Source organism: Hemicordylus capensis, chromosome 6, assembly GCF_027244095.1.
Source record: "Hemicordylus capensis ecotype Gifberg chromosome 6, rHemCap1.1.pri, whole genome shotgun sequence".
Taxonomy (NCBI): domain Eukaryota; kingdom Metazoa; phylum Chordata; class Lepidosauria; order Squamata; family Cordylidae; genus Hemicordylus; species Hemicordylus capensis.
Genome location: NC_069662.1, coordinates 164,844,284 through 164,871,741, shown reverse-complemented (window position 1 = coordinate 164,871,741; position 27,458 = coordinate 164,844,284). Strand labels below are relative to the sequence as shown.

At 47.7% G+C, this 27,458-nt stretch overlaps 1 protein-coding gene and 1 pseudogene across 1 annotated transcript; one reads left to right on the top strand and one right to left on the bottom strand.

Moving 5' to 3' along the window:
• Window positions 1-773: 773 nt before the first annotated feature.
• On the bottom strand, window positions 774-3,294 carry LOC128331372 (7-alpha-hydroxycholest-4-en-3-one 12-alpha-hydroxylase-like; annotated as a pseudogene).
• A 2,343-nt stretch (window positions 3,295-5,637) lies between these two features.
• LOC128330314 (7-alpha-hydroxycholest-4-en-3-one 12-alpha-hydroxylase-like) lies at window positions 5,638-13,298 on the top strand. Its single transcript, XM_053262975.1, has one exon. It carries the CDS (start codon window positions 10,974-10,976, stop codon window positions 12,513-12,515), a length of 1,542 nt encoding a protein of 513 aa, XP_053118950.1. The 5' UTR covers window positions 5,638-10,973; the 3' UTR covers window positions 12,516-13,298.
• The last annotated feature ends 14,160 nt before the right edge of the window (window positions 13,299-27,458 follow it).

Sequence of the window (27,458 nt, the reverse complement as noted above, 5' to 3'; positions counted from 1 at the left end):
CCAGTGCAATCATCTATATCCTCTATAATAAGAAGCTACAGCGTGATCCCGTGCCTGTCTTCGGCCCGTGTCTTTCTCAGCCGTTCTGGACATGCGCGGAGCGCATTCCCAGAACGACTGTGAAAGATACGGCCGTCCTGACACGGGTGGCTATGTTGGTGAAGCAGCGGGGGAAACTGGGCTGAAAACTGAAACTGGGAAACTGGAAACTGGGCTGAAAACTGAAGCAGCAGTGGGGGAACTGGGAGGGCTGAGCCAGCAGCGGGGGAACCGGGAGGGTTGTGAGAGTAACGGAGGAACTGGGAAAGCAGCGGGGAAGAAGAAGAAAAAGAGGGCCGGGAGAAAAGAAAAGAGTCGGGGGGTACCTTTAAGAGCGGCGGGAGGGTTTACTTACCCTTCCCGTCGCTCTCTCACTTGCCGCCAGCAGCCGCCCCCGCCGCCCCGCCCCCACCTGATTAAGGACCAAATCGGCCCAAACAATTGCCGCCGCCCGCCCGCCCGCCCTCCCAGCTGCCCGAGTCCTCCTCACCCCCGTCTTTGGCCCACGTAAGTCGGGAGATCATCAGGGACCATAATCGGAGAAGGAGAGAGGAACTCGCAAACAGAGCTCCTCTCTCTGTCCGAACTGGTGCTTTGGGCGCATAGGATGCAACAGGTGTCCTTTGTGCCCAAACCGCCAGTTCGGGCAGAGGCTTTGCAGAGAGAGGAGCTCTGTTTGCTAGTTCCTCTCTCCTTCTCTGATTATGGTCCTTGATCACCCGACTGTCGCGGGCTTAAGACGGGGGTAAGGAGGACTCGGGCAGCTGGGAGGGCGGGTGGGCAGTCGTCGTCGTCAGTTGTTTGGGCCGATTTGGCCCTTAAACGTGGGGGGGGGGCGGGGAGATTAGAGCCGGCAGAAGTGTCCGGCCTGACCGCTATTGAAGGGAAAGAAAGAAAGAGAGTCAGAAAGAAAAAAGAAACAAACAAAAAAGGGCGAGAGAAAGGAAGAAGGAATAAAGCGGGGGGGAACCTAGCGCCCGTTATTATAACGGGCTTAAAAATACTAGTGTGTGTGTGTGTGTGTGTGTGTATATATATATATCCTGGGTGTGCCCAGGGAAAATGCGTCCCGGCAGCCCAGCTGATTGGCTGGGCTGCGGAGGCACCTGATTGGCTGGCAGCGCACCCAGGAGATTTGGACCGCGGAGGCAAGGCGGTGGCGGGCCGGCAGCCTGGGTCTGCACCTGCCTGGAGGCGAGGACATGAGGTGGGGGTGGGGGTGGGGGGGAGAAGGGGCTGGCTACCTCTCTGGCAAGTGGCGGCAGCGGGAGGAGCCCAGGCATGGAGGAGGCGGCCGGCCGGCATGCGAAGAAAACCCTGCCGGCATGAGAAGCCCCGCGGCTTGAGGAGGCGGCAGGCGAAGCCCTGCCAGCCTGAAGAAATGGCCGGCGGGCGGGCAAAACCCTGCCGGCCTGAGGAGGCGGCTGCTATTGTGAGGCGGCGGTGGGCAGGCGGGCGAAGCTCCCGTTGGCTGGCCTGAGGGGGTGTGGCCGTCCGGCAGGCAAAGGCTTGAGGAGGTGCGGCCAGGTGGGACGAGGTGGTGGAGAACCAGGGGCACAGATGCTCTGTGCCCGGTCAACTAGTATGTATATATTATTGCATATATGCATATATAAACAGGCATAATATGGTCTTTCTAGGAAACCCCAGAGACCAGTCTGGCTGCTGCATTTTGAACTAACTGAAGTTTCTGAACTACATACAAAGGCAGCCCCATGTATAGCACATTGCAGTTATCAGGCCTAGAGGCTACCAGAGAGTGCAGTGCACCACAGTTTTGAGACTACTATCTTCAAAGAACAGACGCAGCGGCCATATCCACCGTAGTTGATAGAAAGTGCTCCTGGCCATAGTCTCAACCTGAGAAACCAGGGTCCAGAAGAACTTCCAGACTATGCACTTGTTCCTCTGTGGGGAGTGTAGCCCCATCCAGGACAGAAAGTTCTTTCACATCCCTGACAGCAGTTGTCCCATCTTTTCAAAATCACATGGGAGGATGGAACACCTGAACTGCCCCGGACTGCGTGGTTTAAATATAACTTTCAATTAGTATTTAAATTGCAGGTTGAGGAGTTTGGACATTTCCCCACACCCTCATGATTATGCAGGAGTGAGATGGCACATGGGATGGGGAGAAGAGGTGTGCACACTATGTGCTGTTCTTCATGCAGTGAAGGACATATCACCTTAAACAGTAGGATAAACAGTAAGACATACACCTTAAATAGCCCATGCTCAACATATTGTTTCTTGTAATTAAGATGACCTGGTTTAAAGATGACCTGGTTTTTCAGAGACCCCCCTCCCCTCCAAGATTAAGCAAAATATATTCACTCAAAAGGATATATATAGCTGTGCTGACACTTGTTTCACCCAAGAATCGCAGCCGATACCTGAACTGAATATCACAAGAAGGATGTGTGGTTCCATACCCATAGTGGCTGACATCTACCGGTGGAATTTCCTCTTCCACGTTAACCAGTTCCATGTCAAAGTAGAGGAGCATCAGGATCACAAACAACTTCATCTCACTAATGGCAAAGAATCGTCCAGGGCACATGGAGGGCCCAGCACCCCACGGCATACTGTGATACTTCAGCTTTTTCCCATTCTTGGAGAACTCCTTTTTTGGACCATCTGGGTTCAAGAACCTATCATATTTGAAAGTATGAGGGTCAGGGTGGATTTCTGGGTCCATGTGCAATCCGACGAAAGGGAAAAGAAGTAGCTGGTTTCCTTTCTGGAGAAAATATTCTCTCCCATCATCCATTTTAAGATCCATATCCTGCAGCACACTTCGAAACAGAAAAGGACTTGCTCTCAAGCGCAGAGTTTCCTCTACCGCACTGTCCAGAAGAGGGGTCTTTATCTGAGCCAAGGTCACATTGATGAGGGGGCCGCCTGGCTCCACTTCCTGTCCAGTCTCTTTTAGTACATTGTACACTTCTTCCCTCACTGCCTTCATTGCTTCTGGATGTTTCAGGAGATATGCAAGAAGCCAGGAGGTAGCTGGACCAGTATTAGCTTGAGATGCCCACAGAAGAAGAAGTTGGAATTGAGTGCGCATCTCCTCTGTCATCCCAGTCTCAGCCATCAGCTGATCTTGCTCAACCACCCAGCCGCTGATGTTTTCCTTTTGATGTATCTTTTCTACAGACAGCACGTCCCAGAAAAAATTCCTCAACTACTGTGTCTTCTTCTTGCCCAGAGGATCCAGTATGCCGAGGGCCATTTTGGGAAGAAACTGTCATACTTTTGAAAGAAGAAGTGAGATTGCAAATGAGATTTTCAGTGAGACACCATGAATCCACTCTAATATGCTATCATAGAATCCACACTCAATACCTCAGAAACAACAGAACCCTGTACCCCATGGGTTAGAAACCCATGGAGGCGGTTGGCACCCTATGTGCACTAAACTACCACTCGCTCTGGGCCACCCCAGCACCCCCCAAGTGCACTTATGGGGTGCTGAAAGCTCCATATACCTTATGAGGAAAAACCTTAAAGACGCATAAACTTCAAAAATCACTTAAAAATCATCCCTCTGCCCAAATCCTTTGAAAAAAAATCAGGTAGCTTCCTTGCCCCTACCTGGCACTACCACCAACCCCACACTGCTCTAGGCCACCCCTTTGCCCCCGACGTGAAGCTATACATTTGCTGACACCTCCATGCTTCTTTATGGAGAAAAACCTTAAAGACGCATAAACTTCAAAAATCACTTAAAAATCATCCCTTTGCCCAGTTCCTTTCAAATAATTTGGATAGCTTCCTTGCCCACCCTAGGAACTACCACCCACCACAATCCACTCTACGACACCCCTTTCCCCCCGACGTGAAGCTATACATTTGCTGCAATCCTAATTATTCTCTATGAGGAATTCAAAAATACTTTAACAATTCACCAATAATCAGAGGAGTGTCCAATTGCCTTGGGATTTTTTGGGTGGTAGGCACCCCTGTCTGTCTACCACCCATCCTGCTTTTGTGCCCCTAGGTGCTCCACAATAGGGGATATGGACTGGTTCGGGTCCCATTATACTCTATGAGAAAAATAATTAAAAATATTTCAAATATTCATTAAAAAAATCATAGGGGTGTCTGATTGCTTCAGGGTTTGCCTGGTTGCTGGCAGCCATGGGTGCTCCACAATAAGGAATAATGGACTGTTTCGAGTCCCATTATATCCTATAAGAAAAAAATAAAAATTATTTTCAAAAATTCATTAAAATATCGTACGAGTGTCCGATTGCTTTGGGGTTTGGGTGACAGGTACCCCTGGGTGCCAGCTACCATCCTACCAATTTTTGGGTGTCCAAACCGGTTCGAATCAAACCACCCCCGGTTCGGTTCGAATTCGAACCTGCAGCCCGAACCTGATGGCTGGTTCGGTTCGAATTCAAACCTCCGAACCACCCTGGTTCGGATTCGAACCGGTTCGGATTCGAACCAGTCCGCACATCCCTAGTCTGGAGCATAATCTACTCTTTGGTTCATTATATTACTAATTTCAAGAAAGATTTTCTCCCAAAAGGTTTGATTTTCTCACGTCTACCACATATAGTAATATATACCTTTCTGTTTACAACTCCTCCAACACTGTATAGAATTTTGTTGAGAGAATCAAGTTAATACTGAAGGTGTTAGATACCAGTGGTGTAATATTTTCCAATGGAGTTCTTGAATGGAGGCTGAGAGAAAGCCTCCTGACTTCCATACTGAGAGCCAGTGCATCTCCAGCATCTTTTTACCTAAATCTATTTCCCATACATTCCTTAACCCTATTGGGGGGTCTCCGATCTCTATTTGTATTAACATTTTGTGTATCTTAGAGTTTATCCCTTTAGGTTGATCCAAATAACTAAGTATTAATTTCTCAAACTTTGTAAGTGCTCGGGCAGCAAAGTTCTCAACACTAGCATCCATCAGTATGGATCTAATTTGAAACCAAACTAGCCAGGGAATTTGAGAGCCTATTTCTGGCTCAATCTCCGCCTTCTTGAGCAACCTTTTGTTTCTGTAAAAATCTCTTATTCTCTACAAATTCTTTTCTTTCAACTTCTTCAAAAAGGCCAATCCATATTTATCTGCCCTATCCAGATAAGTAATAAAGGTGTTAGAGGAGAGGTGTCTCCTATCAACATTGTAAATTTTTCTTTCCATATTTGGATCATATTCCTAGTAAATATATTATTAATTTTCTTGGCGTCCTAGAATTTGTTTGGATGAAAGATTATTTGTCTCAAGACTCCTTCTGGCTCCTGTGTCTCTTCTATTTATATCCACTGTTTTGATAACGTCCTCCATTATAAATGCTGCCATATGACTTAATTGGGCAGCTTGATAGCACAGTTTTAAATTTTGAAGTCCCCATCCAGCTTATTTTTTAGGTCCATCCAGCTTGTTTTTGAGTATCATTCGGGTAGCTCCATTCTGGTGCATCAGTGGGGGGCCTTTGTATCCCTCCCCAAACAGGTCTTTAAAACTAAAAAAAATTGAGAGTAAATAGAAAAATAATTTATAATTATTTTTCTATTTACTCTCAATTTTTTTTATTTTTTATTATTATTATTATTTTTGGTATTAAAACAAAACCTCTCAATTTTATTTTGCCATAACCTAAATATTTTATCAGGGATTTCCACAGGAATTGCTTGAAATAAAAAACTCTATTGTCCCATAACCACATTACTCACCATTGCATTCACACCGACAAATACAAGAAGGGCTAACCCAGCATACACTGTGTTTTACAGGAGCTCCACTCCAATGTTTACCAATCTGTTTTCTAATACACTTCTGTTGAGTTTTAAAGAACTGTTTGGGGCAGGATACAAAGGCCTCCCACTGATGTACCAGAATGGAGCTACCCAAATGATACTTGACCTCTGGCGCCAGCTGTAGGACTCCAGGCTATTGGCCTTAATAATCCAAGCTTGGGAAGGTGAGTCTGCGAAAGAGACCTGCTGGGTCTAGAATATTAAGTGCTAGGGCTATAGATTCTCAGGCAACGTGTGTCCTTAATTTTCTTAAAGCAGGATATATGAATTTAATTACCTTTAATGTTAAGGGGCTAGGAACACCACAAAAAAGAACCCAAATCCTTAGATATTTAAAGAGACAAAATGTAGATGTGGCCTTCCTACAAGAAACACATATGGCAGAAAAAGACATTCACAGGCTTAAACAGAGCTGGGTGGGCCATTTGGGGGGGGCTGGGTCCTCTTCCAAATCAAGAGGGGTGGCAATCCTAGTTCACAAACACATCATGTTCAACCCCCTTAATGTAGAGGCGGACCCCCTAGGAAGATATATCATTATGGAAGCCCAGATTGGGCCCCAAATCATCCTATTGGCTAATGTGTTTGCCCCCAATCAGGATTGCCCCTCCTTTTTTGCAGCTTTACACGCTAAGCTTCTGGCAGTAGAACAGTAGCTTAATTTATGGAGGAGACTTCAACGAGGTTCTGAACCCCCTAATGGACAGAAGTACAGGGCATTTGGTGTTATCTAAATCATGTGTTCTGTTAAACAGTTTAATGGAAGACCTTAGCCTCTACGAATGTATGGAGATTACTATACTCCAAAGACAGGAACTTTACTTTCTTATCAAAAACCCATAAAGGAAGCTCTACGATTGACTTCTGCTTCTTGTCCCCAATTCTGGGGAAACAGGTAATTGCATGTGATATTGGCCCACTCATTATCTCGGACCATGGGCCTGTGGTATTAAAAATACAATTGACAGGCATTGGAGACCTGAAGCAGAAACATTGGAGACTAAATAAATTTATTACAATGATTGGATCTGAAATTCAAGAGTTTTTGAAGTCTAACAGAAAACCAGAGACTAGCTTGGAACTTCTGAGGGATACCCTCAAGGCTTACTTATGAGGCAGAGCTATAGCCTTTGCTTCAAAAGGAACAGCTCAAGAACATCAAGGAATCAGAAGAGAAACTCAAAGCGGCTTGGCGGGAATATAATGCCAACCCGTCCCCTCGTTCCTACTCTAGCCTTCTGAAGCTACAATATGAAGTGAATCTATTACATGCCAAGCAGAATGACTTCCTTCTAGTTTGCTCAAGGCAAACATTCTGGGAATCAGGAGAAAAAGCTGCTGCTGGCCTATAGAATCAAACAAATACAAAATCGCTCCCATATAACAGGCATCAAAGACAGTAATGGGCATTTACATATGGATAATAAGGCAATTAACTTGGCATTTGAAAATTTTTACTTAGCACTATGTAATCATGTCCCCTCTTATGGTTGTGAAGAGATCCAGCAATTCCTAGATAAAACCCTCACTGATACACAAGACACTCATCTTGCCGCACCCATATACTTGGCTGAAATCCAGGAAGCAATTACAAAAATTAAACCTGAAAAGCAGTGGTGGCTGGTGACTCCTGGGACTGGGTGGGTGCCAGGCAGGTGGGCAGAACCAAAGTGGGTGGCGCAGGGGTGGAGCAAAACAAAACAAAAGGCTTGTGCATTTCGATTCGGGCAAAAATCAATTTGTGCCATAAAATGGCAATTTCGGATGATTTGTCTACAAATTGAAACCAGAATTAGACTCCGATACTTTTCGTTTACAAACCGAAATGACCTCCTCTCTGATCCGAATTTTGTTTACTTCTGAAAACTCTTCGGAGCTCCATTTCAGCATTGCAATTGCATTGCAAATTGTCCTTTTTGTCTCTCCAGCAGCAAATGACTGAAGGTTTGTCAGAAGGATTAGCATAGCAGAAGATAAGATATGCAAAAAGGGACAAATGAAGACAATGACATTCCCTTGGGCGATTTAGTTAAGATAAATGCACTGTATTGTGATGCAATTGTGTGCTGAGAATGAAATGATTAAGTTGAGTTGAGAGCAGCCAATCCATTGTCAACTCTGTCTGGGCTGCTGAGATTGCAAGACTTCCTCCCCCGCCCCCCATTTTCTCCCTCTTTATTATTTTGTGTGTAATGATTAAGATTCCACATGCCCTGTCTTGTTTGCATTTAAAATACCTAAGCCCTTGCAGAAAACAAAACAAATTAACAAAATGTCAACAAGGACACCACTCTTCAAGTCTCTTTCAAGGTATATGGGAGGCACAAGTTATTATGCTTGGTTAAAGCACAAAGCATACACTTGCTGCTGGGTTATTATTAACACACTGGGAAGTAGCTCTTCTTTTACAATTGGACCAGCTCAGAGTCCACGCAGTAATATTTTAATTTCTGAGCTCTGATGAGCTTAATTCCAAGCAGGTATTCAGTTTCTACACTTACAAGTGGGGCTACCAGATGTTCGAGGCCAATGGACTCAAAGGGGCAGCCCTACAAATATAATATTTAATATGAAATGTCAGTTTGGGTGTTCCACTCAATTTCCTGGAGAGATCTTGAAAAACCTTCTTATTTAGGTTGAAGACCCAATCAGTTCCATACTTTGGCTCCTGCCCAGTTGCTATGTAATTCCACATAACTTAAGTTCTCTAATTGCCTGCCAACACCCAGACTCCCATGGAATTGGCCTAAGGGCTGCTTTCTTAGGAATTGTGAAAGTTGGAGTGTCTTTGGGGCAGATTTGGGGCAGAACAGTGGCTTGGGTGGAAGTGCCCCAAGGGGTGCCTGCCACCACCCAAACTCCCATGGAATTGGCTGCTTTCTTAGGATTTTTATTTATTTATATTATTTTTACATTTTATATCCCGCTCTTCCTCCAAGGAGCTCAGAGCGGTGTACTACATACTTAAGTTTCTCCTCACAACAACCCTTTGGTTAGGCTGAGAGAGAAGTGACAGGCCCAGAGTCACCCACCTAGTATCGTGGCTGAATGGGGATTTGAACTCGGGTCTCCCTGGTCCTAGTCCAGCACTCTAACCACTACACCACACTTTGTAGTGTGGAGTGTCTTTGGGGCAGAAAGGGGTCTGCTGGGGCAGAACAGTGGGTTGGAACAGTGGAAGTGCCCCAAGGAGTGCCTGCCACAACCCAGATTCCAAAGGAATAGGGCAAAGGGCTGATTTTTTGGTGATTTGGGGAAGTTTGAGTGTCTTTAAGCTTTTCCCGCAGAGGGAATGATGGTGGTTTCAGCAGCCCCATAACTGCACTTGGAGGGCACTGTTGTGGTGCTGAGTGAGTGGTGGTGTAGTGCACAGAGGGTGCCAACCACCCCCCTGGATTGCTAACCTATTGGGGTACTGGGCTTTCTTGTTTCTGAGGTGTTGAGTTTAGATTCTCTGGTAGTAAATGAGATTTATAATGAAAACCCATGAATCCACTCTCATATGCACCAGAGAATCTACCTCTAGAACAACAAAACCCTGTGCTTCATGGGTTAGCAACCCATGTGGGTGGTTGGCAACCTATGTTCACTACACCGGTACTTGCTCTGGGACACCCCAGTGCCCCCCAAGTGGAGTTATGGGACTGCTGAAACCTCCATTATAGCCTATGAAGAAAATCTGAAAGACACGTAATTTCATTAATTCTTTAAAAAATCAGCCCTTTGCCAAATTCATCTGGAAAAATTGTGGTAGCTTCCTTGCACCAACTGGGCCCTATCACCAACCACATTCCACTATGGGCCACCCCTTTCCCCCCGCATGAAGCTATACTTTTCCTGAAACCTCCATTATACCCTATGAGGAAAACCTGAAAGATGCACAAACTTCAAAAATTCACCAAAAACCAGCCGTTTGCCCAATTCCTTTGAAATTTTTGTGGTAGCTTCCACTCATTGGAAAATACAACCCACACCCACTCTTTTGGCCATGTTACCCATTTTTTAATCTGATTTCATTTGGATTCGGATTTGGATTAATTCGGATACAAAACAAAACTGGGGTGATTCGGAAGCCTTAATTTTGGACAAAATACAAAATGGGGTTGATTCGGATTTGGTACAAATCAAAACAGAAAAAATACAAAACGCACAACCCTACTATCTATCTATCTATCTATCTATCTATCTATTCCTCTACAATCAAGAACATCTGCCGACCAGTAACAGTTGCATTCCCACTGACTTTAACCATCACAGGCTCCTCTTCCCTGTCTGCATATGGAATCCCTACTTCCCAAGCACCATGGTGCTTCTGCTCTGAGAGGCTCCTCCTCGTATCTGCATATGAAATCCCCTCTGCCCAATCAGATGCTTCTGCTCATGAACTTTCATGAGAGCTGCCACCCATGGGGTTAGCCACGGGTACGCCTTAGAGAATTATATATAGAGATACTATGATAATGCATAAAATCTCCTCAACTTTAAAACTGGACAACCATCAAAATCAAGACAAACTTTTTAATATGAGGTGGGAACCCTCTGGGGACTATATAGAAAAGGGCAAGGATCCAGTTGATTGATTGATTGATTGATTTACCAGTAAAGGAGTAGGGAAGCTTCCCTAGGGCTAGAGGGAGCAGGAGAAAATGATCTGTGGCTCCCACAGGGGTGGAAGCAGTGGGGGCCATGAGAGTGGCAGTTCACCCCACTGCCACAAGCCTCCCCCAGGGTAGCCGAGGGGGTCAGCAGCCTGGTTCAGGTCTCTTCCATCATAATATAGGAGATGCGAATAAACACTGGCATGCTATTAATGACCGAAGGAAGAGGAAAGCCACAGGTGCCTCATTGTCTCAGAAATGGAATGAGGCACTCCCTATTGATGACAACACTTGTTCCAAGGATGAGATGGAAGTCCTTATTGTGTGTGTTTGTGAGTGTTTGTACTATTTGTGTTTGTCTTTTGATGTTGTGAAAACTGAATAAAAAGTATATGCCAAAAAAAAGAAGAAGAAATGGAATGAGGCACTCCCTCCCTGATCTCCCACATGAGCAAGTGCTTTATAATTAGAGCTGTGGACCTATATTTCTTTCAGCTGAGTATACATAAGCCTCCAGTATTCCTTAGTATACATAAGCTTCCAGCACACCAAGATGAATTTCTGGAAGACTATCCTTTGTGCTTTCTTAGCCACCCTCTTAGCAACCATACTTGGTGGGCTCTATATGATGGGAGCATTCCGCAAGAGGAGACCTAAAGAGCCTCCACTGGACAAAGGCTTCATCCCATGGCTAGGATATGGGATAAATTTCAAGAAGAACCCTGTAGAGTTTTTGGAAAGGATGCAGAGGAAACATGGAGACATTTTCACAGTGCTGGTTGGAGGCAATTATTTACATTTTGTGATGGACCCGCACACTTATGGGACTATAATAAAAGAGTCAAAAGACAGGCTGGATTTTGATACATTTGCATCACTTATAGTATTTAATGCACTTGGATTTCAACCGACTGAATCTCATCATAAGGTTGTGAAAACAATTAGCAAGAAGTATCTCCAAGGTAAAAGTCTAGCTGTCCTCAATCAGGTCATGATGGAGAAGTTGAAAATTGTGATGTTTCACAGCCAGGGTTCAGGTGAGGGGAAAAGACCTTGGCAGCAGGATGGAGTCTTCCACTTTAGCTACAAAACCATCTTCCAAGCTGCTTTTCTGGCTTTGTTTGGTACTGAGCCAGGCCAAGACGTGGAGAGCAAAGAAAACACTAAGGACGACAAAATAATACAACCTGGACAGTTGTTTGAAGCTTTTCAGAAATTTGACCATTTGTTTCCCCAAATGGCCCTCGGCATGCTGGGTCCCCTGGGCAAGAAAGAGTCACAGAGGTTGAAGAATCTTTTCTGTGACATGCTGTCTGTAGAAAAGATATATCAAAAGGAAAACATCAGCAGCTGGGTGGTTGAGCAAGATCAGCTGATGGCTGAGACTGGGATGACAGAGGAGATGCGCACTCAATTCCAGCTTCTTCTTCTGTGGGCATCTCAAGCTAATACTGGTCCAGCTACCTCCTGGCTTCTTGCATATCTCCTGAAACATCCAGAAGCAATGAAGGCAGTGAGGGAAGAAGTGTACAATGTACTAAAAGAGACTGGACAGGAAGTGGAGCCAGGCGGCCCCCTCATCAATGTGACCTTGGCTCAGATAAAGACCCCTCTTCTGGACAGTGCGGTAGAGGAAACTCTGCGCTTGAGAGCAGGTCCTTTTCTGTTTCGAAGTGTGATGCAGGATATGGATCTTAAAATGGATGATGGGAGAGAATATTTTCTCCGGAAAGGAGACCAGCTACTTCTTTTCCCTTTCGTCGGACTGCACATGGACCCAGAAATCCACCCTGACCCTCATACTTTCAAATATGATAGGTTCTTGAACCCAGATGGTACCAAAAAGGAGTTCTCCAAGAATGGGAAAAAGCTGAAGTATCACAGTATGCCGTGGGGTTCTGGGCCCTCCATGTGCCCTGGACGATTCTTTGCCGTAAGTGAGTTGAAGTTGTTTGTGATCCTGATGCTCAGCTACTTTGACATGGAACTGGTTAACGTGGAAGAGGAAATACCACCGGTAGATGTCAGGCGCTATGGGTTTGGGGTCTTTCATCCTACCTGTGATATTCAGTTCAAGTTTCGAGTAAAATCCTAAGGGGAAAGACGTGTGGCTTTCCTGGCTTTCATATTTGCCTAACATCTCTGTTTGCAGTTATTTATTCTAGGAAAACATTTTAGTTTTTTGGCCATAAGCCATAACAAAATTAATATATCTATATCTAGATTAACATCTAAGAACAGTACTTGCATAAGATGTATTTCAATGTAATTCATAGCAAGAGCCATGTTAGAGAGAGAGAGAGAGAGAGAGAGAGAGAGAGAGAGAGAGAGAGGGCAATGCATCACGGAGGCATGGATGACACACTGGAGGTGCTTGGAGCGCAGAGCTGTGTGTGTGTCAAGCTCAGTCAGAAGTGGCTACGTTGATGGTACTGCTGCTACGGGTGGGAGTGATGCTGGAGCTCCAGTTGGGAGCTGCTCCGGACCTAGGAGGAGGAGGAGGAGGAGGAATGGTGGAGATCTCTGGCATGAGAGGGCTGTGGCGGGGTCAAGGTGAGCAATACAGTACTAGTGCAGAGATGCTCTGCGCGGGTCAGTCTAGTATACAAGAAATCATTTTTGGTGAGGGAGGCTCTGTGGAGTTTATTGTTTTTACTGTTTAACAGAATTTAAGGTTTTAGATTAGATTTATGTGAAATTTTATTGTATTAACTTTTGTAAACCACCTTGGAATGCCTTATGAAAAGTTGCATGAAGGCAGGCAGGAAGAATACCATCTGCGCTCGTTGATTTCATCTTCAAAGGTTTTGTAAACCACCTTGGGGATGCATTATGAAAGGCAGTATAAAAATTGAACAATAAATAAATAGAAAAATAAATAAAACACCGTCTGAGCTCTTCGATTTCATTTTCAAAGGTTCTCTGCCAAATGTGATGGTTTTAATATGTCCTGATCCAGAAGAGTAGCCTTGATCCAGAAGAGTAGCTTTGATGTGTGTGTGTGTGTGCGCATGTCTGCACACACGGATGTGCGTTTAGCATAGAAGCAAAAAAATATGGAGATGTGTGTAGAGTATCTGGCTTATGAAGCATACATGAGCTTTAATTAGCTACAGCTTCCTTCATCAGGTTGTAAAGAGAAAATGGCAGGGTGGGGGGCATTATATATACACACACATGGCCAACCTGGAGAGAGTTGCTCTAGACACCCCCGGCCTACAACCTTCTTGGATCACCAATGAAATTGTTGTGAGCCAAGCCTGATTTGTACACTGGACATGCTCTGGAGCTAGCATATGAAATTAGGCTTGTTTCACCAGTGTCACAGAGTGACCAGTTCTTTATACATTTACCATGTACACTCTGGGCACGAAGGTAGAAAGATGACCAAAAACACTCCCAAACAATTCAATGGGCTTTATTATCGAAAGTTGCTCATCAGGATAAACAGGTCATCCAAATTAAACATGTTTCTGATTCAAGGTGTAGTGCAATGTGTCTGGATATCACAGGTGTGTGCAATCAAGAATTACAGCTGTCTAACAAATCCTAATACAACATTTAGATAGAAACAGAGAGAGAAGAAGGAAGGGAGGGCTTAGGAAAGGGATGGCAGTGAATAGCAGGGAGGAGGGAAGCGGGGGGAGCAGGCTGGGCTGTGAGTTGAATAGGCATCTCACCAGGTTCACAAAGAAGGCTTCAAAGGACTTGTTCATTGCTGGGGCTTGGGAGCGATGCAGGCTTCAGATGGAAAAGGCTGGTGCTGGATTTCACAGACAGAGTCAACCTTTTATTCTTCACCCTGCGGCAAGAATCACTGAGCAGTCTCTTGTTTCAGGCCTCTGCTAACTACGCAGCTCGACAGCAGGCACAGGATATGCACATGAGCAAATATTGCTTGTTAGGCAAAGAGTGCTGACTTGCCATGTCCAGAGACCCCTTCTTATAGTTGTTCCATCATTTGATCTCCATAGAGTCTATTCAAAATATCATCATCCTTCCTGGATCCCAAAAAGGTGACAATTTGCTGTTACCCCCTCGATACTGTCTTTTAATTATTGATATTAGTTCAGGATATTAGGTCAATCCAGGGTGATCAGGATCTGAGTCCCATCTCCTGTTAACTGCTGTTGGGCAGAGTATTGTTCTATTGACATTCCCAAAGCAAATCTGCATCTCTGAGCTTGCAAATGGACATCTTCTTTTGTCCCCAGATTTTATGGCACCTGGTCCCCCGAGAGTGTTAAAATGTGTTAGGAAGGAAACATCAAGGCTATAGGTGCGAGAAATCAGTTAAATCATTTTCTTTTGTGTGCATCTACCTAGGGTGGAATTCTAAAGACAGCGATAGGGTATAAACAATGCTTCTGATTCTACATAGCAGATATTTCCTCAGAGAAAGATAGGATTATCCCCTGGCAATTCAAGACAATTCACTGGATAGCAGAGCAATCACCCATGATTGGTGTAAGTTCCACAGTGATAGCATTTGGATATGTGTGAGACAGGAAAGCGATCCTGGCCATTGTGTCTCCGGAGTACCCATTTCACAAACACTGAGAAACAATGCTAGATTACCCCTACCTTCACAAAGCAATTACCATCTGTCCTAGAGACAAGTCACGAGATCTGGGTGTCATGTCAGTTCATCTGAGTTCAGGCATTAATTGATTCCTTAATAAAATGGAATCAGACACAGTCCTGGATTCCACATAATTCTGGATTGGTAACTCTGGGTTTAATGTTGGAGTCAGGGTGTCCACAACAAAATCTCAGCCACAACAGGCCCTTTTGTCTCCAGAGATAATTTGTGAGAGCACATAATGCTTTCTGAAATCAGAAAAAAGTAACTTCTTGAATCTGTTGAGAGAATTCTTACTTTTAAAAATCAGTGGGTGACATCCAGGCTAGCACTGTACTCACGCAAAAGGTGCTGATTTACAGACTAAAAGTGCACCATCCTGCATGGGAGGAGGGGTGATTTTCCACAATCACTCCTTCCCTCTGAAACCTTCTATGCCTCCCAAAATTTTGTCTTTGAAGGTCACACATTCCTCAGGGACATATATTTGAGAGGCACAGAGGCAAGAGGACATCATTGAAAATTGCCCCTGCTGCCTAAATGCAGTAGTAGTCTGGAAATCACCATGGTTGCATGAACACAGTGTAGGGATGTACAAAACGTTTCGATGTTGAAACAGGCCATTTTGAATGTTTCAAGCTTGGAACAAAATGCCTTCTAAACAAAGGGCCGGTTTGAGATCAGAACACCATTTCAGAACCACATTTGAAACATTTTTATGTTTCAAGCTCCATTTTGGAGGTCTATTTTCTGGCACTGGCGTCTGATTGGCTTGCTTCTTGGTTAGCTTGTTATAGAAATCAAGTGTAGTAATGGGCAATTGTGCCCCCATTGGCTGGTGAGAGGGAGGAGGGGAGGGGGAACACAAAAGGAAGGAATTTCAAAATATATTCAAAGGGACTGGGAGGCAGAGAGGGCCCTTATATTTATGTATTATTTTATTTTATTCTGGGCATTTATATATTACCCTATATAAAGTTACAGGACCTTGTGCAATTTAAACAAACAGCAGCTAAAACCCCCAAATCATATAAAACAGATCATAATTGCTGTAAATAAAAAACTTGGAAACATAAACTAAAAGCCTGGTGAAACAGGTGTGTTTTCAAGAGTTGTTTAAGAAGAATCAGAGATGGGGAGATTCTAATTTCATTTGGAAGTGTGTCCCAGTGTATCAGGCAACTCTAGAGAAGGCTCAGCTTTGGGACACCACCAAGCAAGCCGATGTTAACTGCAACTGAATCTCCCCCCACCCCGATCTTCATAGGCAGTGGGGTTCATGAAGAAGAAGGTGCTCCTTAAATACTCTGGGCCCAAGCCATTTAGGGCTTTTAGGTGATAACCAGCACTTTGTATTGTGCCCAGAAACTAACTGGCAGCCAGTGTCATTCTAATGTGGTTGCTACAGGTAGTTCTGGAGACCAACATGGCTGCCGCATTCTACACCAGTTGCAGTTTTCAAACTATGTGCAAAGGCAGCCCAACATGGAGCACACTGCAGTAGTCAAGCCTGGATGTTACCAACAACTGTTTTAAGGTCATTTACCTCCAGAAATAGAGGTATCCAGCATAACAGCTGAAGCTGATAAAAAGCACTCCTGGCCACTGGCTCAACCTTAGATATCATGGAGAGGTTTGGGTACAGACCCAAGCTGCATGCCTGCTCTTTCAGGGGGAGTGGACCCCATCCAGAACAGGCAGATCTAAACCACTACTTAAGTTCTGGCCTCGCACAGCGAGTACCTCCATTTTGTTTTGATTCAACTACAGTTTTTTCTCCCTCATCCAGCCAATTATCAATTGTAAGCAGGCCTTTAGAGAGGTCAAGCCATCTCCTGATGAAGTTGATATAGGAAAATAGATCTGGGTGTCATCAGCATATTGATAATACCCTGCACCAAATCTCCTGATGATCTCTCCTAGTGGTTTCACGTAGATGTTAAAGGGCATTGGAGACAGTATGGAGCCTTCTGGAATTCCATATAGTAACTCTTGCTTTGCAGAGCAACAGTCTCCAAGAGACACCATCTGGAATCTACCTGAGAACTAGGAACAGAACCAATGTAGAACAGTGCCACCTAATCCCACCTCTCTCAGGTGAACCAGAAGGATACCATGGTCTATGGTATCAAAAGCCGCTGAGAGATTCAAAAGGTTTAACATTGTTTTAACATTGTTTTAAAATATTGTTTTAAAATTTAAAATTGTAATGTTTTAACTTTTTGCTGTCATTTATTTTAACCACTGTTTTAATTTTTGTTACTTATTTGTTTTAACTAATGTTTTAGCATTTCTGTTGTTTTTTGTTGTATTAACATAAAATATGGAGACCTGAGTTCAAATCCCCATTCAGCCATGATACTAGCTGGGTGACTCTGGGCCAGTCACTTCTCTCTCAGCCTAAACTACTTCAGAGGGTTGTTGTGAGGAAAACCTCAAATATGTAGTACACCGCTCTGGGCTCCTTGGAGGAAGAGTGGGATATACATGTAATAATAATAATAATAATAATAATAATAATAATAATAATAATACCTAATTGAAGATCATCCATCAGTTTTGCCTGCTGCTCTTGAAGAAAGGGGAGCAAACAAGCTTGTATTTCTTCCCTAAAGAAGATATCAAGCAAGGAAACACAACAAGGAAATAAATAAGAAATAAATAAATTGCCAAGAAAACAAAAGGTGAAGGAGATGCTAAGTTTGTTAGGGCTGGTAATTTTCTAGGGTTTGATTTCTGGCTGGCTGCAAGTGTTTGTGTGTTTGTCAAAGGAGTTAGCCTGTGTGGGGGATTCATTCCAGTTGAGTGCCTCAGCTTGTGGGAGGGGTCATATTCCTGAGGAGAGTCAGTTTGCCTGCTGATTTTGAATACAAGGCTCAGACCAGAGGAGCTTTGCCCCCAGGAACTTTGAGAACAGGAGCTTTGTGTGCCTTCCTACAGAGTTCCCCACCAATCTCCTGCTAAACTCTTGCTAAACTCATTCAATATCTGTTTGCAAACGCCTGTTTGCAAACAGATATTGAATGAGTTTTGCAGGAGTTTAGCGGGAGATTGGTGGGGAACTCTGTGGGAAGTCACACTAGTGGTTCCCCTTCATCACGGAGGAGGCATCAAGCGCAATAATAAGGTGAGTACTACTCGACTTTTGGAGGACAAGGCTAAGAACATATAATTAGCTGACAGTTGCACCCAGTACACAGCTTCAAGCCCTATGTGCTCTAAATAGCCAATATAACTGGCTATTATATTGGCTATTTAGAGGGGTTTAGATTTGCTAGGCACTGGGATACATTTATGGGAAAGCAAGGCCTGTACAAAAAGAATGGGATGTAGGGATGTGCACAAAACCGGTTCGCCCGGTTTGGTTCGGATCCAAACCTGGTCCGAACCGGACCAGGATGGTTCGGTTTTGGTTTTGTCCGAACCAGCCCCGGTCCGGTTCGGATCTGAACCGGTTCGGATCTGAACCGAACTGGTTTGGATCTCAAAAAATAGCTGGTTTTAAAGGGGACCTTGTGTTCTACTTGCCAGCCAAATTTCAAGTCGATTGGACCTTCCTCTGATATTTTACAATTTTTTAGAAAAAATTCAATTTTTGCCAATAACTCCCTATGTGGAGCACTTAGGGGCAAAAAGCTGGGGTGGGTGGTAGCCACCCATGGGTGTCCTCCACCCCAGCAATCCCAAGGCAATTGGTTGCTCCTAGTATTATTGGTGAATTTTTCAAGAAAAAAAATCCCGTTGGCTGGAATGGGGGTTTTGGGCTGCCCCAGATCCGGCTCTGTGGGGCAGCAGCACCCTCAAAGTGGGTCCAGGGCCATGGCAAAAATGGCCTCTGTCCCTCCAAGCTATCCCCGGAAAGATAGGAGTGATGGTTTTTTTTAGTAGGATTTTCTAAGGCATTAAATAATATCTAATTGGAAAGAATAGAATGTGTGTCAGTGGGTGAAAGGTAATAAAAGCCAGTGTCACATAGAGAGACAGTTATTTAATGCCTTAGGAAATCCTATTAAAAAAACCATCACTCCTATCTCTCCAGGGATTGCCGGGAGGGACTGAGGCCATATTTGCCATGGCCCCGGACCCACTTTGGGGGTGCTGCCACCCCATGGAGGCGGGTCCGGGGCTGGCCCCCAAAAAACCCCAATCTAGCCAATGGGATTTTTTCTCTTCTTTTCAAGAAATCCACCAACAATGCTAGGGGCAACCCAACAATTGCCAGCTTTTTTGCCCCTCTCTCTGGGCGCCCTAACACGTAACACCCAGTCAGTCCACCTTAATGCCTACCTACTACCACCTATCCAAGCAACTAAGATGACACTCAGAGAGACAACACCAACTCTCTGATCTAACAAAAAGGCCACTGCTGCTGCTGCCTGCTAGCAGCAGCAGTGGAGCAGCACACTAAGCACAACAGCACACACACAGAGAAGAAGCAGGAGGTGGAGCAGCAGAGCAGCAGAACTGCTGCTCTGCATGATGGGTGATGTGATGCCCAAAGAAACCACCGCCTCAGTCAGTGCCTGCCACTGACTAGGCCTGACAGACAGAAGCCAGCCAACCTGCTCTCTGCTGCTCCCCATGGATGATGCACACACACCCTACATCTGCATCCAAACCAAACCAAGTGCGCATAGTCAGCACAGGGCAGCAGCCACCAGCCCAGCAACAACAACTACTACTCCTGCTACCACCACAACCAGTGTTGCTGCTACACTAACATTCCCAGTCCAGTCACGCGTGCCACAGCCTGAGCCTAGCACACAGCCAACAGCTGCTGCCAGCCAGTGCCTAGCAAGCCAAGCCAACATGAGGAGAGAGCTAAGTAGACGGCGCACGCACACCAACCCATCACAACGCAACTGCAAGGGGAGAGGGCACAATTACAGGCAGGAGGAGGAGGCGGCGAGGCAATCCTAGCACAGATTTGAAAGTTTAAAATCCACCAGGACATCTTCTTCTTTCTACCACCAGCTGTAGTGTCTAGTTAGTGAGTGCTGTGCAGCTGAGCTGAGCTGAGCTGAGCTGCGTGTGAGGATGATGGTAGTTAGTTTAGTTTCAGCAGACTGAGCATTGAGCATGGGCAATGGCATTGGGAAGCAACACAACAACACTCACCTGCTGCTGCTGGTTCTAGAAGTTGCCTCTTCTCGTCTTTTCACCTCTTCTTCGTGTGTGTGCGCGCAGTGAGTGCATGCCTTTTGCCTTACTTGAAAAAAATGCTTCTCTGGTCCACCACCACATATTTGCTCAAGGACACAGAGAGGCCCAAGGCAGGTGGTGGCACCAGTGTGAGTGCATGTGTGCTGCTGGTGGTGTTTGCCACCCCAGGTGTTTTGTGTGTGTATGTGTGCACTGCTAGCTAGGAGGGGGGAGGGAAGGGGGGAGGAAAGGGGAGGGGGAGAGGGATGTAGCAGAGGGGATTGAAGGGGGAGGAGGGTCCGGCTCAGAGTTGGTCAGCCACATATTATGCACACACGTGATCACGTGTGTGCTTCGGTGGGAGAGACCAGATTCTCATCATCTTGCCAGACCGGGGTTTGGGGGCAGGTGAGGTGGGCGTGGAAGGGAGGATGGAGGAGGGTGATGAAGAGGGAGGAGGGAGGATGGGGGGAGGGATGGAGGGAGTCACGTGGGGGGGAGTCTTGGAGGTGGGAAGGAAAAAAAAACATGTAGACACACAGCACAGACAGACAGACAGCACACTACAGAAAGCATCCACACACAGAGACAGTGCTAGGCATCCATTCACACAGACAGACAGACAGACACACAACAGGAAGAGACAGACTGAGCCTGCACCACACACAGAGAGAGAGACCCAATTCCCCCCCCCACCGCATAGTTATCAATCAATATGTAGTGTTGGCAGCCAGTTCATTGCTATTCTGATGGTTTTTGGTTTTTTGCCATCAGCCAACATCAACAGTGACCACAATCAAGATGAACATAAGATGATAATAATTCATTCCTTTCATTATAAAAAATCATCAAATTATTTTCTCCATGTAAACCAAGCCCCCCCACCCCACATGTGATTTCTGGTAACATTTTCAATAAAATCAATTCATTTGGCATTCATCATTTTGTTCTCCCTTTGTTACCTTTTTTTTTTCTTTTGCACAATTTTGAGGGTTGATTTTAACATGGGGTTTTAAAGAAAAAATTATTTACATGTTTATTTACATACAAGTATTTACAATATTTACACTGCATTAGAACGTATACCCGCCACTGCCGCTGAGTCTAGTACTATTAGGGCTGTGCTACTTTTGGGGTGTGTGCCGTGCCCACGCCAGGTCCCCAAATGCTGACAGGTGGAGAGATAAGGGCCTGTGCTGCTGCTGGTCAGCATTGGGTTTCTTTTTAGGTGGGCGTGGGCATTGTAAACATCTGGCCAGTCACAGCACTACAACTACTACTACCAATGCATCACACTACACGCTGCGACTGGCTGGCACGGCTCAGCAACTGTCACGTCAGCTCAGCTAGAGGTAGAAGGGGGGAGGGTAGAGATAAGTACAGAGGTCGAGCCAGGCAGGTGACCAACCATGGGGCAACCCACGGTAATCACTCACCCGTCTCACACTCCAGCTTGGGGTAGCCCAACAGGGGGAGGTTCACCTTAAGGAAGACCAGCTGCTCCACCAGACCAGGGTCCAAGCGGGAGCGAGAGGGTGTCACCATGTCCCCGGCACGTGAAAACACCCGCTCGCTCTGGACACTGGTTGGGGGGCAGGAGAGGAGGCGCACAGCAACCACCACCAGGTCCGGCCAGAATTGGCGGCGGGTCGCCCAGAACTGTGCGCAGTCCACGCCGTCTTCCTCCACAAGCTCCTCCAAGTACTGCGCAACGCATTGCTCAGCACTGGAGGGGGGGCCTGGCAGGTCGAGCCTCCCGCATACCAGGCATGGCGCCATAGCAGAACCGCTGAAACCATTGGGCGGATTTCGAGTCAGGAGCAAGTGGCTGATGCGATGGCGCCGCCTGGGATGCCGCACTGCTGGACTGGGAAAAGGAAGGGGAAGGGGAAGCTGACGCCGGCTGGCCACCCACGCTGCTGCTGGGTGCGGGTTGGGCGGCGGGGGCTGCCCCCGCACCACTACCAACATCCTGGTCTCTGCTGGCCCTTGCGGCCTCCTCCTCCCTAACCTTCTGTACCAGGATGCCCCTCCACCTGGGCAATTTGTCAGCACTCACGGCATTGCCCTTGAGGGCTGGGTGACAGAGACAAACAAGGACATACTCCTCCCTCTCTCCCAGCACATCAATGAGCCGCCTGTCAACCCCAGACTTCAGCCTCCCAGCCAGAGCACGACCCTCTGGCGTGGTCAGAGAAATCTGGAGTTCACCCATCAGCCTTTCAAGACCCATAGCTGTGGGCAGCGCCTGGCTCAAGGGAGTGGTGTTGCCACACAAGCCCTTCGTGGCAAATTGGAAGGGCTGGAGTGCCGACACCACCTCAGACATCTGCTTCCCCTCTGTGTTTGAGAGGTTGCAGACATCCAAGGACTCGTCCCTCGCAAGGGCGACAAGGGCTCTCTCCTGCTCCAACAGGCGCTGGAACAGGAGGAAGGTGGAGTTCCACCGTGTCTCAACATCCGTAGGGATGAGATGGCGAGGAAGCCCAAGGTCATCCTGCTTCTGGTGAAGCAGTCTCCTGGATTTCTCACTGCGGTGGAAGTGGGCGGCCAGCTTGCGAGACTTCTCCACAAGTGTGGCCATGGCAGCAGCAGCACCTGTGAGGGGGCAGCCCCTCTCCTGGGCCACCCTCAGCTCCTTAAGGCCGAGGGCGTCCCTGACGGTCAGATGGAGCGTGTGTGCCATACACCGTATGTTCACACAGCCCATGACTGTCTCGACAGTGGCAGTAACGTTGGCTCCAATGTCGGTGACAATGAAGCCACGGGAGAGGTGTGGACACCTGCCAATCCACTCCTCTATCTGGCGGTCGAGTACAGCCGCCACCTCCTCCCCGGTGTGCCTCGTGTCCATCGTCTCCACGTGCAGGATGGCCCACCTGTGCCATAGCGCAGCAGGAGCCGCGCAGGACCTGGCAGCATCGCCCGAGGAGGTCCCCTCACTCTCCGGTCCCCACCAGTGGGCAGTGAGGGCCAGGAAAGCAGCATGCATCCCACTGACACTGGTCCAGAGGTCAGTCGTGAAATGCACATTGGTGCCCGCCGAAGCCGCACGCAGCCCGGCCGACACGAGCTCCCTGCACTTGCGGTACAGGGAGGGGACCACGTTCCGGCTGAGCGTGGTCCTTGAGGGGATGTGGTAATGGGAGCCAGGTACTGGATTATCCGGCGGAAGCCGGAGTTCTCGACCACCTGAAACGGCTGGTCATCGGTGGAAATCATCTCCCCTATGAGGCGGGTGAGGTGATGATGGTCCACGCGAACAGTATGCTGGCTGCCCGACGACTGTGTCCACCGCTGGACTGGCAGTGTAGCCTGCCTTTGGGCTGGCACACTGCCGCTGTCTGCCCTAGTGGCAGATGCACAAGGCGCACTAGCGCTGCCAGCCTGTCCCCTGAGACCTTGGTGGTGACGCTCAATGTGTCTCCACATGGGCGTCGTACCCAGGTGCCCAGGGTTCGTCCACGGCTGACCTGCATCCTGCAGTGGACACAGCGGGCATGGAATGGGGCATTATGAGGGACCTCAAAATGCGCCCATACACCGCTGCCCTTGGCCTCCTGCGCCCTGGGCGCCGTCCTAGGCCGTTTCTCACGGGGTGGCTGCAGTCCTGGGGGGGGCGGCCGCCGCTGCCTGCCCACTGCTGCCACCCAACCCACCCCTTCCGCCCTCCACACCAGAGGAAGGGCCCGGCTCCACTGGCAGAGGAGAGGCGGGCCTCTCCTCTGCCAGCTCGCCAGTCCGCTCCCCACCAGAGTGTCGGGCTTCACGAAGGGGGGCCACACTGAGCGGCAAAAGGGCTGGGGGAAGGGGCCCCAGAGGGAGGGAGAACCTGGCTGCACAGTCCTCACCGCCCTCTACCTGCTCTTCCACATCCTTAGTCTCCTCCACCACAACAACTGGCGGTACCTCAGCAGCACCTGGTGCCACCGAGGAGGGACCCGCCACAGCCCTTTTTAGAGTGCCCATGCCCGTGCCACAATTGCTGGCAGCAGGCGGGGGGAAATGAATCCTGCACACCAAACCCGGCCCCAGGGCAAAGTATTCTCCAATGGGGAGGACCGGGGTGTCCTCAGGCTCCCCGCGTCCTCTCCGTCTCCGAGTTTCCGCAGGCGCACCCTGCTCCTGGCCTCTCCCACGTCCTTTGCCTGGCAACCTAGTGCGAGCCCTGCCCGCCACACGGCGCTCAGACATTATTTCTTATCTGGGAGGAGGGAGGGAGACTTTAAGAGTAAGGCCAGGAAGGGGCAAAAAAATAATTTGGAGGGGGTTGAAAGGTGCAAAAAACCCACAATTGATTTGGAGCCGGCGGCGGGGGGGGGGGAGGCTGTTTTGAAAAAGTAAGCCAATTAGGGGGGAAAGGATGGAAGACTTTTTGATATGGGGGGGGGGGAGCCAATTGAAGTGAGGGGGAGGGTGACCTTTTAAAATTTGGGTGTCAAGCCAATTGGGGGTAGATGGGTCTGGGGGAGGTTGTTTTTAAAAATTGGGGATTAAAGGGTGGACCCCTGGTGTGGGTGGCACGGGCAGTTGGGTGGAGTAGTTGTGGTGTGGGTGGCAATTTTTTTTTAATTTTTGGGGAGAGTGGATGGGGGGAGGGCACCGCACCTACCGGGGGGGGGGGGATGCAGTCAAAGCTTGGGCACCTGCAGATCAAAGGAGGAAACCCTTATTTAGTGAAATGAATGGTATGGTCCTGGGGGGTGGTTTTCAAATGCTGTGGGGGAAGCTTCATCATCAACCTTGCAATGCAACCTATTTATTGACTTTAAAACCAGAACACAGAACCCACCCACTGTGACTCTGCCTTCCCGAATGCCATGGCAACTTGGCAAGCAAGCAGCAGCAAACACTTGATGGAAGCATGGTTGGAACATCATCAACACATATCTTTCAAAGATTACTAGAATGACCCCAGGAAGGAAACCCTTCTTTGGCAAACTGATGATGCCAGCCTATAGGAACTTTCACTGACACAAAACCCAAATTGCACTTCACTTTCACAGAGAGAGAGAGAGAGAAGAGAACCCACCCACGCACTCTGTCTGCCGCCCAAGGCAAGCAAGCAGGCATCAAACACTTGGCAGCATGAACATCATCATAGATATCTTCCAAACACCAAACATAATGACCTGGGGACGGTGTGGTGGTGTGTTGGGTGACCTGTTAAAAAACCACCTTACCTGCATGCAATGCAACAACACACAGCAGCAATTTCTTCATCAAGCAACAAGACACAAGTCACAACATTACATCTCCAAGGGTCCCTCCCCACACACCCTCCTTCCCCCACACAACCTAAATGCATTTCAAAATAGGGGTGTCCCTATTTAAAACCGCCAACTAGGGAGAGAAAGGGGGCAACAAAAGGTGCACAGTTGCACACGCACTAACCCCTCTTCTTCTGGTCCTTCTCCTGCTGCTCACTGCTGATCACGGATGTGCCGCCACCAGCCAGCCACCCTGGGCTGGGACACAACAGGGCGGCCGCACGAGGCACAGGCAACCGGGGTAGGTCAATGATGGAGGGGCAGAAGTGAGGAGACAACACTATTTGTGTCACTCAACTCACCCCCAAGCAGAGACAAATGAAATCAACCAAAAACTTTAAAAAGAAAAAAAACCCGATGGCAGCCTCCAGGTGAGGTCAGAGGTAGGCTACCGTGTGGCTGCAGCTGTGGGAGGAAGTGGAAGAAGTGAAGGGGATAGGGGAGCAGAGAGAGAAAAGAGAGAGGTGGGGCGAGAGACAAAGAGAAAGAGAGAAGAGAGAGAGAAAAGAGAGAGAGAAAGAAGAGAGGAGGAGTGCAGCAGGGAGGGGGGATTCAGGTGTGGGGGGAAGGCAGCAGCAGCGGTCCCAAGAGGTGGGAGCCGAGGGTGTGTTGGTTGGTTGGGGTGCTAGTGCGTGGCAAGGGGTCTGGGGTATGTAGAAGGAGTCAGGGGCAAGCAGAAGAAGAGCTGGTGGGAGCAGAGGCTGTGTTGGTTGGGGGGCTAGTGTGTGGCAAGGGTTCTGGGGTATGTAGAAGGAGTCAGGGGCAAGCACAAGAAGAGGTGGTGGGAGCAGAGGGTGTGTTGGTTAGGGGGCTAGTGTGTGGCAAGGGGTCTGGGGTATGTAGAAGGAGTCAGGGGCAAGCAGAAGAAGAGGTGGTGGGAGCAGAAGGTGTGTTGGTTGGGGGGCTAGTGTGTGGCAAGGGGGTGTTGGGGGGAAGGGGAGGGGGCAACAAACAGCAAAGGAGAAAGTAGAACAACTCGGGCGGGCAGGCAGCAGGGATGTGGAGAAGGCTGACTGAATGCGGGGGAGGAACTGGGCTGGGTCTGGGGTCAGGGAGGAGTGAGGGTGGGGGGAACAGACAGGGAGGGAGGAGGAGGGGAGCAAATAAAGTGATATATCAATCAGGGGGAACACAAGCCAAAAAGTTTAAAACCCAATATTCTTTCTAAACCAATGAATAATATAATAAAACCACCAGCAGAAAAAAATTGGGCGGGGTTGGGGGGTGGGGAGGGGGAACCAAACACAGACAGAGGCCCACTAAACCAAACAGAGACAATTAAAAAATTGCTGCAATAATATTAATAAGGACTGCAAAGCAAAGTCTTCACAAAAAAAGCTGAACTCGGGCGGGCAGCAGGGAGGGTGAGAAGGCGGGATGGGGTGGGGTGGGTGGGATGGGTTTGGTTTGGGCTTCTAGATGGGAGGGGCAAGTTAGGAGCGGGGGGCCACAAAGAACAAGGAGCAATAATCTGAACAATCAACAACAAATGCAAAAGTTGAATACACGGAATGAAAAACCAATATCAAGCAAAAGCAAATTGGGCAATTCTCGGGGGGGGGGAGGAGGAGCACACAACCAACCACCAAAAGAGACCCAAAATTGATTATATGGGACAACAACAAAAATTGGCTATAATAACAACAGAATCCTCTCGGGGGGGGGGGACCAACTCAGGCAGGGCAGCAGAAACAAACAAAATGCAAGTACCAGTTAACAAAAAGCAATCAAAGCAGCAAGCAAAGCAATATATAAATGAAACCAATGGAATGCAATAAAAATCAAAAAGTTGAACAAAAACAAGGCAAGGCACAAAGAGCAATAATAAATAGAACTTTTAAAGCAATGAATCAATGCAGTGGGTGGGAGTGGGGGAGGCTGAAGTCTGGGGTTGACAGGTGGCTCATTGGGGTGCTGGGAGAGAGGGAGGAGTATGTCCTCGCTTGTCTCTGTCATCCAGCCCCAGACCAGGATGTTGGTAGTGGTGCGGGGGCGGCCCCCGCCGCCCAACCCGCACCCAGCAGCAGCGTGAGCGGCCAGCCGG

Coding starts and splice junctions, on each gene's coding strand:
- LOC128330314 (XM_053262975.1), top strand. CDS start 10,974: ATGAATTTCTGGAAGACTATCCTTTGTGCTTTCTTAGCCACCCTCTTA.